The sequence below is a fragment of the Ictalurus furcatus genome, chromosome 15 (genome assembly GCF_023375685.1).
Source record: "Ictalurus furcatus strain D&B chromosome 15, Billie_1.0, whole genome shotgun sequence".
NCBI lineage: Eukaryota > Metazoa > Chordata > Actinopteri > Siluriformes > Ictaluridae > Ictalurus > Ictalurus furcatus.
In genome coordinates, this window is record NC_071269.1 from 9,115,342 (window position 1) to 9,126,874 (window position 11,533).

Sequence of the window (11,533 nt, forward strand, 5' to 3'; positions counted from 1 at the left end):
GACGGAAAACTCACTTTACTCAGCTTTTATTTATCATGTACATAATCAAATAATTTAAAGCAGTTTATACAAAGCTGATAGGAAAATGTTTTACAAAAAAAACTATTCAAAAGTTTAAAAACTTTATTTGGCTTTATATAAAATAAAACAAAAAGGCCACCAGAGGTAAAATTGTTGCATTAAAATAAAAATTTTGAACTCACTATAAGGTTTTATAAAAATTATTGCCACTGAGTTTTCAAGGCAAACACAAACACAGCCTCAATATACCAGAACAGACACTTCTGACTTAATAATAGAGTGTTTAATCACAGTGAACACACACACACACACACACACACACACACACACACACACACAGTGTTAGGGGTCTACAAACGACACCATGATGTATCGAGTGCCCTTGGTTGTAGGCAGACCCTCGTGGTAGTGTGTTAAACGTCCCGGGTGCATTAAAGACCAGCCTTTTCTCGGTGCTTCAATTCTGCAGTCATAACGCAGGAACCTGCAGCCCCCTCCCTGAAACACACACAGACACACACCAAAATAAGTATTATCATAACTGCATACTGTACCTATGGAGTGTGTGTTGGTATGTGTGTGTGTGTGTGTGTGTGTGTGTGTGTGTGTGTACTTCGTAGTCTTTCCCCTTGCTGTTCAGAGCAATGTTGATGGTGAAAGTTGATGAGTCGTGATGTGGGCGGAGTGAAGGTTGTTCATCAGGACGATAACGAACCACAAAGTTCATCACAGCTTTAGCCTGAAACACACACACACACACACACACACAAATTTAGCTTGGTAGTATCATAATACTGGACTAAAGGTTCAGTGTTGCATGCTAATTAGATAAACAGGCTAACAGTGCAGTTATTCATTACACACTGATTATCTATAATACATGCTCTTCACTTACACAGTGCAGACAACACACAACTCACACGACTCATTTATCAACCTGAATACAAATGGACTTATTCATGAATTGTTCATACAAACATTTACACAAGAAATGTGGTTTTCATGAAAAGCCCATAAATTCGTGCTCCTGAGTGTGTGTAAATTTGAACATAAGAAGACTAAATAATGCAGACCTCGACTGGATCGACTTCAGATCATATAATCTTCATGGATTACTGCACTTTTATATCTGGAACATACTATGGAGATTAAACTGTTTATGTTTATTACGTTTACAGTGTTTAGCCGACGCCCTTATAGAAGAGCTTTAGAGTCTCGATCAGAAACTCGTCCTCGTGCTGGTTCACTCGCTCAGGGACTCGGAGCTCCATCCAGAACATTCCGTCAAAACCAGTCAATTCATTTTATTGGCTTTAATTAAAGAATATCAAAAATAAAGAAAACGAGCCAACACACACACACACATTATTAATATTATATATTATTAAATATTTTTATTGGCATAGAAGTGAGTCAAATAGCTTCCACTTCTATTTTTCAGTGTGTGTGTGTGTGTGTGTGTGTGTGTGTGTGTGTGTGTGTGTACCTTTGCATAATATCCTGGGTAAAGTTTCTCAGTTACAGGAGCGATGTAATCCATCAGGAATTTGAGCCACTCTTTCTCAAACTGAATCTGATTCATGTGAATATCGACAGTGGGAACATTTTCATATCCACCTGATAACCGCTCATCCTGAAACACACATAAATACGGTCAGTTAACTCATAGTTTACATTAACTCATAATGAGGACATGCACAACGACACGCACATTATGTTTGCCCCCGGACCACTGGCCGAAGTGCTCCATGGTCTCCACCAGATCGTCACACATTTTGTCTGAAAATGCAGGAAACCAGTAAACATCTGGACACGGCTGTTCCACCACATCCACGCCATCCTCAAAGATCTGAGAGTAATCCTTATGGACATACTTCTCCCTCCAATCCTACACACACACACATACACACACAGAGTGACCCAGAACCCTAATCTGAGCAATGTAAATTCAAATCAATCATATTTTTATGGGAACATTTATTCTTTAATAAAACGTGAATAAATGTCTATGGCCATTTTGTGCTACTGTGTGTGTGTATGTGTGTGTGTGTGTTTACCATGGGGTTGTCAAATATCTGCCACATGTCTGGATGCAGCCTGCTGACGTTGTAGTTGTTGGTTGAGATCAGTCGGCCGAACTCATCCCTATTGGACAGGAACATAAACACACCCTGCACACACACACACACACACACACACACACAATTAATAAATAAACCCTCTGCACCAGATAGTGCATCGTACGAGAAACAGACAGGCTGTTACAGCACACACACACACACACACACACACACACACACACCTGGTCCCGAACTGCTCTGCAGAACACCATATCTGGGTCCAAACCATCCTCCTGGTAGAGAGATACGTGGAAAAGACGAGTACGGAGAACTTCACCACGTATCAAATAAACCTGAGTTATATACGGAACATTCCACACTCCACTGAGAGAGAGACAGGGAGAGAGACAGTGAGAGCGAGACAGGGAGAGAGACAGAGACCGACACTGTCGTTTAGTACAGAAAATATATGTAAAATATAACACCAACACACACACACACACACACAGCAGCAGCGGATGAGCTCACACTCTTTTTCCCTGTACGATATCGATGTAATCTTCAGAGCGAGAATAAAAACCTTCAGGACTCAGAGCTCCCCAAAAATTAGACCAGAGTTTACCGTGACGAGACAGCATCGGGGCAATAACAGGCCTGAGAGCGAGAGACAGAGAGAGAGACAGAGAGAGAGACTGCAGTGATTCTTTCAATCCCATTCAGTCAAAAAAGTGTGTGTGTGTGTGTGCACGTGTGAGTGTGCACGTACATGTGTGTGTGTGTGTGTATTCTGTTTGTCATACTTGTTCTCTTCGATGAGGATGCGCAGAATGTCTGGGTTGATCAAAGCCACATCACTGTCAATGCTGAAGTAGTAATCACAGGCAGGATCGCTCTTGCACACCTCCCTAACACACACACAGGCACAGGATAAACCTGTTATAAATAAATACTGATAAAAAATGAATAAATACAAATCTGTAACTGCAGCCAAAATGACAAACAACAATCCGCCTTAAATCAGAGAGAAAAGTGTGCGTGTGTGTCTTACACTGCCATGGTTCTGGCCTGGTCGTGTTTTAGGTTCTCTTCAGGCCCAACAATACGAGCATTAGGGAACAGAGAACGATGCCGATTCCAGAACCGCTGCACATGCTGCTCATGATACACCACCTACACACACACACACATACACACACCAGCATTTTTGTGTGTGTGCGCACGCATGTCCATTTCAGTGTGTGTGGTGTTGTAGAGCTGCTGTAGACATGTTGTAGACATGCGCACGCATGTCCATTCCAGTGTGTGTGTTGTTGTAGAGGAACAGTTTGTGTGATGTTGTAGAGGAACAGTGTGTGTGATGTTGTAGAGGAACAGTGTGTGTGGTGTTGTAGAGGAACAGTGTGTGTGATGTTGTAGAGGAACAGTGTGTGTGATGTTGTAGAGGAACAGTGTGTGTGATGTTGTAGAGGAGCAGTGTGTGTGGTGTTGTGGAGGAACAGTGTGTGTGGTGTTGTGGAGGAACAGTGTGTGTGGTGTTGTGTGGTGTTGTAGAGGAACAGTGTGCGTGGTGTTGTGTGGTGTTGTAGAGGAACAGTGTGCGTGGTGTTGTGTGGTGTTGTAGAGGAACAGTGTGTGTGGTGTTGTGTGGTGTTGTAGAGGAACAGGTTGTGTGGTGTAGAATAACAGTGTGTGTGGTGTTATAGAGGAACAGTGTGTGTGGTGTTGTAGAGGAACAGTGTGTGTGGTGTTGTAGAGGAACAGTACGTACATTGTTGTGCAGGAACAGTCTCAGGCGTGTGTGTGGGTAGTTTATTGTTGTCAGTCGCTCCAGAAATTCCTCAATAAATGGTGTTGGCTGTTCGATAAACACAGCAATGAGAACCTGTGGCATCTCTTCATCCTGTAAACAAAAACAAATGAACATATTTAAATGATTCCAGCTAATTAATTTAATAAAAGGAAATAAAGTGTTCGGTTGTGCGTCCGTCCTGATGATGGACTGATGGGTGGTGAAAGGAGATAAATCTACTGACTGGACAATAAAATGTTCAACATGAGCATTAATTTTATTTTTATGCACAAACAGAATAAAATTCACATCAGAAGCAAATTCAAGCCTTCAGACAAAAATTATTTTATTATTATTATTGTTTTATTTTAATAAACACAAACATGATGAATAATAATGAACACTGACGGGTACGTCATTGAAGTACAGAAGGTCGTCATCACACACACCACATCCTCGCTCATACGTCCACGCTGTCGGCACGTAATTACCCAGATAGTTCAACTGCAGCTGCAACACACACACACACACACACACAAACTAAAAGTATGAGAACAGTGGTTATAAGACTGCAATTCCAAGAGCAAGTTGGAGACACAAGAATGAATGTATGTGTGTGTGTGTGTGTGTTTACAGATGAAGTGTTTTAATGTTGTAGGGATTGTTTACCTTAGTTGGGCCGTTGCCATGGATAACAACAGGAAGGGTGTCGTAAGCGACATTTCGAGCTCTAACTCGAGATTTCTCAAACTTCAAAACAACTTCCTCTGAAACACACACACACACACACACACACACAAACACACACACACAGCTGAATGTATATAGAAACTGTGTGTGTGTGTATATATGTATGTGTGTGTGTGTGTGTGTGTGTGTGTTTTCTCACCAATGGCACCATTAAGATTCTGGAATATCCGTGATTTATGATCCAACGTTATGTTAAACTTCGTCTGAGAGAAACAGAGGGAAATTACTGAATTGTTTCCATTTCCATCGTACACTTTACACAAATTTAACTTCATCCCCAACATACACACACACCAACTCCAAACATCCACACATGCCTGTATCATCGCTGCAATGACCAACCCCTATATCCCCCACCAACCCCTAACGTGCACACACACACACACACACACACACACACACACCCTCTGCTCCTTGTCCAGGTAGATGCGTGTGTAGTAGAGCTGGTCATCATCGTTATCTTTGTGTTTCCACTGCTGAACTATAGCGTACATCTCTGGAGCATATCCAATAAAACCTTCACACACACACACACACACACACATACACACGATATTCAACACTTTGCAATATCATAATGAACACCTGAAATCCATCAGGTAGAAAAAAACTCCCACCCCAATTAGTAAGCAGCGTAACACCTTTTAATTATTGTTATTATCTACAGCTTGTTATCATTAACACTACAGAGTTTGTAAAATACAAAATAAAGTAAGGTATTAGCACTAAGACACACACACACACACACCTCCGGAGTTCAGGTAGCGTTTGCCGGTGTGTACTGCAGGATATTTGGAAGCAAGGCGCTGATCGGGCCAGCAGAATCCCTCAGCAGAGAAAACAACACGATGGTTAAAGCGAGAAAACTTCATCAGCAGCTCGTCAGGACCAGTCGCCAGGATGACATCATAACTGTGGAAGGAGACAAACTTCATCAGCTTCAGCTACTCAGAGCGCCATCTACAGGTCAATACGCCAATTTACTGAGGAATTTACTGGTGACCTTAATGTCTTATTTTGCGAGCATCTCATACAACTCTGTATTTCGATTTATTCAACCAGAGGAAGCGCTTTATCCTGCTGAAGGTCGCAGTGAATCCAAAGCCAACACGAGGAACACTGGGCTCAAAGCACGACACATCCACACACACTTTCACACCTGGGGGCAATTTAGGGTAGTCAGTCCTCATAATGACATGTTATTGGACTGTGGGAGGCAGCCAGAACTCAACTCAAGTAAAAACGTGATTTAAAAACTAAACAAGAGAGTTACAACAATAAAACAACAAGAACAACAAACTGAGCTTGGCCAGCAGGCAGACATTAGTGCCAATGTGAATGATTCAGTAACTATAGTGAGGAGTGCGTAGCGACAAGGGTGAAGGCATAGCGACAAGAACAAGGGCATAGCGACAAGGGCAGGGTGTAGCAACAAGGCGTAGCGATGAGGGCATAACGACGATTGCAGACTTGAGTCACGTTTGATTGTAAAACTGATAAAAAAAAATCATATCTTAGTAATTTATTCAGGACCTGCTTTAAAATAAACATTCACTTCATAAACACACACACACTGTTCCCACCTGTCCACGAAGAGGATGACCATGTCCTGTTTATCTTTATATTTCTGCATTTCCTTCTTCAGCCAGCGAACCTTCTGTCCTCCTCCAACAGTTTTAGCAACATCACCTCCTCTCCATTCTTCACCCAGACCCAGCACCTACACACACACACACACACAGTGATAGAGGAGTGATGATGGAGTGCTAGAGGAGTGATGATGGAGTGGTAGAGGAGTGATGATGGTGTGATAGAGGAGTGATGATGGAGTGATGATGGAGTGGTAGAGGACTGATGATGGAGTGATAGAGGACTGATGATGGAGTGGTAGAGGACTGATGATGTAGTGGTAGAGGAGTGATGATGGAGTGATAGAGGACTGATGATGGAGTGGTAGAGGAGTGATGATGGTGTGATAGAGGAGTGATGATGGAGTGATGATGGAGTGGTAGAGGACTGACGATGGAGTGATAGAGGACTGATGATGGAGTGGTAGAGGACAGACGATGGAGTGATAGAGGACTGATGATGGAGTGGTAGAGGAGTGATGATGGACTAATAGAGGAGTGATGATTGAGTGATAGAGGAGTGATGATGAAGTGGTAGAGGAGTGATGTTGGAGTGATAGAGGAGTGATGATGGAGTGATAAAGGAGTGATGATGGAGTGATAGTGTGGTAGAGTGATGATGGAGTGATAAAGGAGTGATGATGGAGTGATGATGGAGTGGTAGAGGAGTGATGATACAGTGATAGAGGAGTGATGATGGAGTGATAGAGAAGTGATGATACAATGATAGAGGAGTGATGATACAGTGATAGAGGAGTGATGATGGAGTGGTAGAGGAGTGATGATACAGTGATAGAGGAGTGATGATGGAGTGATAAAGGAGTGATGATGGAGTGGTAGAGGAGTGATGATACAGTGATAGAGGAGTGATGATGGAGTGGTAGAGGAGTGATGATGAGTGATAGGAGTGATGATGGCGTGATAAAGGAGTGATGATGGAGTGGTCGCGGAGTGATGATGGAGTGGTAGCGGAGTGATGATACAATGATAGAGGAGTGATGATACAGTGATAGAGGAGTGACGATGGAGTGGTAGAGGAGTGATGATGGAGTGATAGAGGAGTGATGATAGAGTGGTAGAGGAGTGATGATACAGTGATAGTGGAGTGATGATGGAGTGATAAAGGAGTGATGATGGAGTGGTAGAGGAGTGATGATGGAGTGATAGAGGAGTGATGATACAGTGATAGAGGAGTGATGATGGAGTGGTAGAGGAGTGATGATGAGTGATAGAGGAGTGATGATGAGTGATAGAGGAGTGATGATCAATAATCAATCTGCGATTGATTAGCGACCGACGTTTAGTAGTTCCCACTCAGCGTGGCGCAAGGTCCCTTTCCAGAACCTTCACACTAACTGTTCCTCAGTGGTGGAATGAACTTCCAACCTCAATTCAGACCGCAGAATCTCTCACATCTTCAAAAAACAGCTAAAGACCCACCTCTTCCGTGAACACCTAACGAACTCATTAAAAAAAAAATCACTTACACCTCTACTCTGTGCACTTTGCTTCTTCTGGAACTCAATTAAGGGATCTTGTATGGTAGCACTACTTGTATTGTTCTCTGCTTGATATATCGCTTTGTTTGTATGTTTCTCATTTGTAAGTCGCTTTGGATAAAAGCGTCTGCTAAATGAATAAATGTAAATGTATAAATGATTATGGAGTGATAGAGGAGTGATGATGAGTGATAGAGGAGTGATGATGAGTGATAGAGGAGTGATGATCAATAATCAATCTGCGATTGATTAGCGACCGACGTTTAGTAGTTCCCACTCAGCGGGGCGCAAGGTCCCTTTCCAGAACCTTCACACTAACTGTTCCTCAGTGGTGGAATGAACTTCCAACCTCAATTCAGACCGCAGAATCTCTCACCATCTTCAAAAAACAGCTAAAGACCCACCTCTTCCGTGAACACCTAACCAACTCATTAAAATAAATAAATAAATAAATTCACTTACACCTCTACTCTGTGCACTTTGCTTCTTCTGGAACTCAATTAAGGGATCTTGTATGGTAGCACTACTTGTATTGTTCTCTGCTTGATATATCGCTTTGTTTGTATTTTTCTCATTTGTAAGTCGCTTTGGATAAAAGCGTCTGCTAAATGAATAAATGTAAATGCATAAATGATGATGGAGTGATAGAGGAGTGATGATGGAGTGGTAGAGGAGTGTTGATGGAGTGATAGAGGAGTGATGATGGAGTGATAGAGGAGTGATGATGAGTGAGAGAGGAGTGATGATGGAGTGATAGAGGCGTGATGATGGAGTGATAGAGGAGTGATGATGGAGTGATAGGGGACTGATGATGGAGTGATAGAGGAGTGATGATGGAGTGATAGAGGAGTGATGATGGAGTGATAGAGGAGTGATGATAGAGTGATAGAGAAGTGATGATGGAGTGATAGAGGACGAACCTTCACAGTGTAGTTGAATTCTCGTGCCGTTCTCATGAATCTCCTAAAGCCATCTGTTTCATCAGTGGCAGCGGTGATCACCAACAGATCATCTGCGCGTGCACACACACACACACACATACACAGGTTATCCTGAAGTTCTAGACCAATTCTGGAGTTTATGATGATGATGATGATGATGATGAGGTGTTGGACTCATCATCATAATCTCTGATTGGCCAATATCAATGTGTGTGTGTGTGTGTGTGTGTGTGAATGAGTGTGCGTGTGTCTCTCTCCTCCTCACACAGTCTGACCTTCATGACTAGTGCTCCATTCGACTAGAGTTTATAACTCATCATTCCTGGTCTCCGACAGGGGAAAATTAAATTCCTACTCGGGTAATTGGGGCGGTTTCCACAACCCCAAGTTCAGCAAGTGACTCAAATCAACGTAAGCTGCTCACAGCATCAGCAGTAACCCATCAACCTATAGACATATTCGCTTATTAAGCCTATAACAGTGACACAGTTCACTGATTTGGGGAGTAAAATACAGACTGAATGATATAAAGCATTGAATGTGTGTGTATACAGGGTTACAGTAAGAAGCGGCTGTGTTTACTGCTGATGCTGTGAATGGATGTGTCGATTTGACGTCACTCTCTGAACTCGGGTTTGAGGAGACGTTATGATTAGCAATTCCGAGTTAAGGAGTGTGTTCTTGTTTTTGCCTAGAAAATTGAAAAGTACGAGTGCGAGCTTTAGTTGAATACAACATAATATTACATATTATTAAATGGTAATAACGTATATTATATACCATATAACCTGGTATATAATGGCCTGGTATATGATGTAGCTCAGTGGCAAATGCTATGCTGGACACAGATAATTTAAGTGTAAAAGGTTCTCAGTGTAAAGGGTTCTCAGTGTAAAGAGTTCTCATAGTATGTAGTGCACAGTCAGAATCATTTTTATCAGAATGAAACGCTATTACTGTGTTGCCCAACAAGACGCTCCTGGTGGGACTCCTGACTGGAGTAAAACAAGTTAAATATTCAGTGAAACAATGTGACTCTTTATTCACTTTACCGTTTTATTAAAAACACTTTCAACTAATTCCTCTCTCTCTCTCTCTCCCTCTCTCTCTCTCTCTCACACACACACACACACTATTGTGACGTTTCCTTTTACAGATAATAAATACATTATTGTAATGGGGATATTCTCAGAGTTGAATGTCTGCAGTTAAAATGTTACCTGTTTTAGCTCGAGCTCCTTCCGTTACCGACTGCAGCAGCACAAAAATGAACACCGGGAGGAACCGGACCTCCATCTTCACAAACACTAAGGCTTCACAGTCGGACTCGCGCGGTCCAGTTCGGTTCCGTTCTGTTCCGGCAGTGACCCGTTCTCTCTGTTCCGTAAAGGGAAAGATAAAACTCCGACTGCAGTATTGGAGTAAAGTACAGAGAGAAAGAGCGCAAAAGGACACGCCCTACTTCCGGGTTTAAAACCAATCACAGCACAGAGACGTGAGATTGTCGAAAGCTCAGCCAATCAGAGTCGGACAGATGGGGTTGACTTTATCCTCCCAAAAATTCCATGTCCTCGAGCTACAGAAAGTTCGAGAGAGCCGACAGAGCCCCGGTGTGCCACGTGTTACCGCCGGCAGAGCGCGAGCGTGTGTGGGGCCACGTCCGGAATCTCACGAGCTCTCTCACACCCCTGATATTTTTAACCGGGAAGGTGGTGTGTGTGTGTGTGTGTGTGTGTGTAATAGGTGTTAGAGGAAAAAGACTTTTAGCGGATTTTACCAAAGAAAAAAGATACAAATTCTTAATAATACCAGTGATGTAATTATTTAGCTCCGCCCACATCAATATTAAACATTCTACAATAACAATGATGATGTAATAATGATTCAGTAGCTCCGCCCAGTATAATTTTAAATGTTATATTTCCCCCTTGTTTTCTGCGGCTTTATAACATGAACTTTAGGAGGTGAGATGCAAGTGTGTGTGTAGGGGGGTGGGGTTGTGAGTGCGTGTGTTTGTATGTGTGGGTTTGTGCGTGTGTTTGTATGTGTGTGTGGGTTTGTGTGTGTGTGTGTGAGTGAAGGTGGGGTAAAGTGTGTGATGTGTAACTGTGTGGGGTGAGAGAGACGGACAGATCACTAATAATGTCACCATTACACACTTAGACACAGGACAAATTAAAGGAAAATGCTAATCCTAACCCATGAGGAAGGGAGAAAATCCTGATCATCATTTTACATCAACATGACAAGAGGAAATGATGTAAATGACTGAAAGAGATTTCATGTGATGCAGGAGGTTTAGATATAAATCTACTCAGCCAGCTGTGTTTCAGTAAGAACACTAACTGCATTAGAGTAACTGTGGGAAAGACAGTAAATATGGTGGATATTGTGGTGTGAAGCACACATTCAGTCAGTGTATGCTCATGTGTTAGTGTGATATGTGCATACACACAGAAAAGCAGATGTTCTTCAGCTGAGAAGGTCAGGATGAGATCAGAGCATGAGAAAGAACACACTCCACAGAGAGGGATGTTACAGGAGTGCAGTGTGTAAACCCTTCAAAGACAAAGTAATGTAATGTAAACATCACACACACACAGATCTACATTTCTCTACACGTTGACAATAAATCACTTTTCACAGCAAATAATAACAAACACTGTGTTCTCTGTAAGATCTGGCTGAGACATGGAGAGACACTGAGATGCTGAGACACAGTGAGGCACTGAGATGCTGAGACACATGCTGAGTTTGTTGTACCGCTCCGTGGGACATTGTGGGCAGTGATTTGATTGGTTGGCATTGTGTGTTGAGCAGAAGCATGTGATAGCCTTTGCCCTCC

At 42.5% G+C, this 11,533-nt stretch overlaps 1 protein-coding gene across 1 annotated transcript; it reads right to left on the minus strand.

Annotated features, from left to right (window-relative positions):
• Positions 1-10: 10 nt before the first annotated feature.
• plod3 (procollagen-lysine, 2-oxoglutarate 5-dioxygenase 3) lies at positions 11-10,133 on the minus strand. Its single transcript, XM_053643227.1, has 18 exons — positions 9,909-10,133; positions 8,668-8,759; positions 6,204-6,340; positions 5,369-5,532; positions 5,025-5,137; positions 4,760-4,823; positions 4,540-4,637; positions 4,279-4,380; positions 3,850-3,981; positions 3,130-3,251; positions 2,882-2,986; positions 2,610-2,735; positions 2,324-2,465; positions 2,079-2,192; positions 1,733-1,909; positions 1,508-1,654; positions 635-760; positions 11-519 (listed from the first exon to the last, which is right to left on the minus strand). The coding sequence occupies exons 1-18, from the start codon at positions 9,982-9,984 to the stop codon at positions 364-366; spliced, it is 2,193 nt and encodes a 730-aa protein (XP_053499202.1). The 5' UTR covers positions 9,985-10,133; the 3' UTR covers positions 11-363.
• Positions 10,134-11,533: the final 1,400 nt, after the last annotated feature.

What these genes read in the sequence shown, in the direction of transcription:
- plod3 (XM_053643227.1), bottom strand. Translation starts at nt 9,984, where the DNA reads ATGGAGGTCCGGTTCCTCCCGGTGTTCATTTTTGTGCTGCTGCAGTCG. An exon ending in GTCATCCTCTTCGTGGACAG is followed by an intron (nt 5,533 to 6,203) that starts GTGGGAACAGTG and finishes CTCCTTCCACAG; the next exon opens with TTATGATGTCATCCTGGCGA. An exon ending in ATCCTCATCGAAGAGAACAA is followed by an intron (nt 2,736 to 2,881) that starts GTATGACAAACA and finishes TCTCGCTCTCAG; the next exon opens with GCCTGTTATTGCCCCGATGC.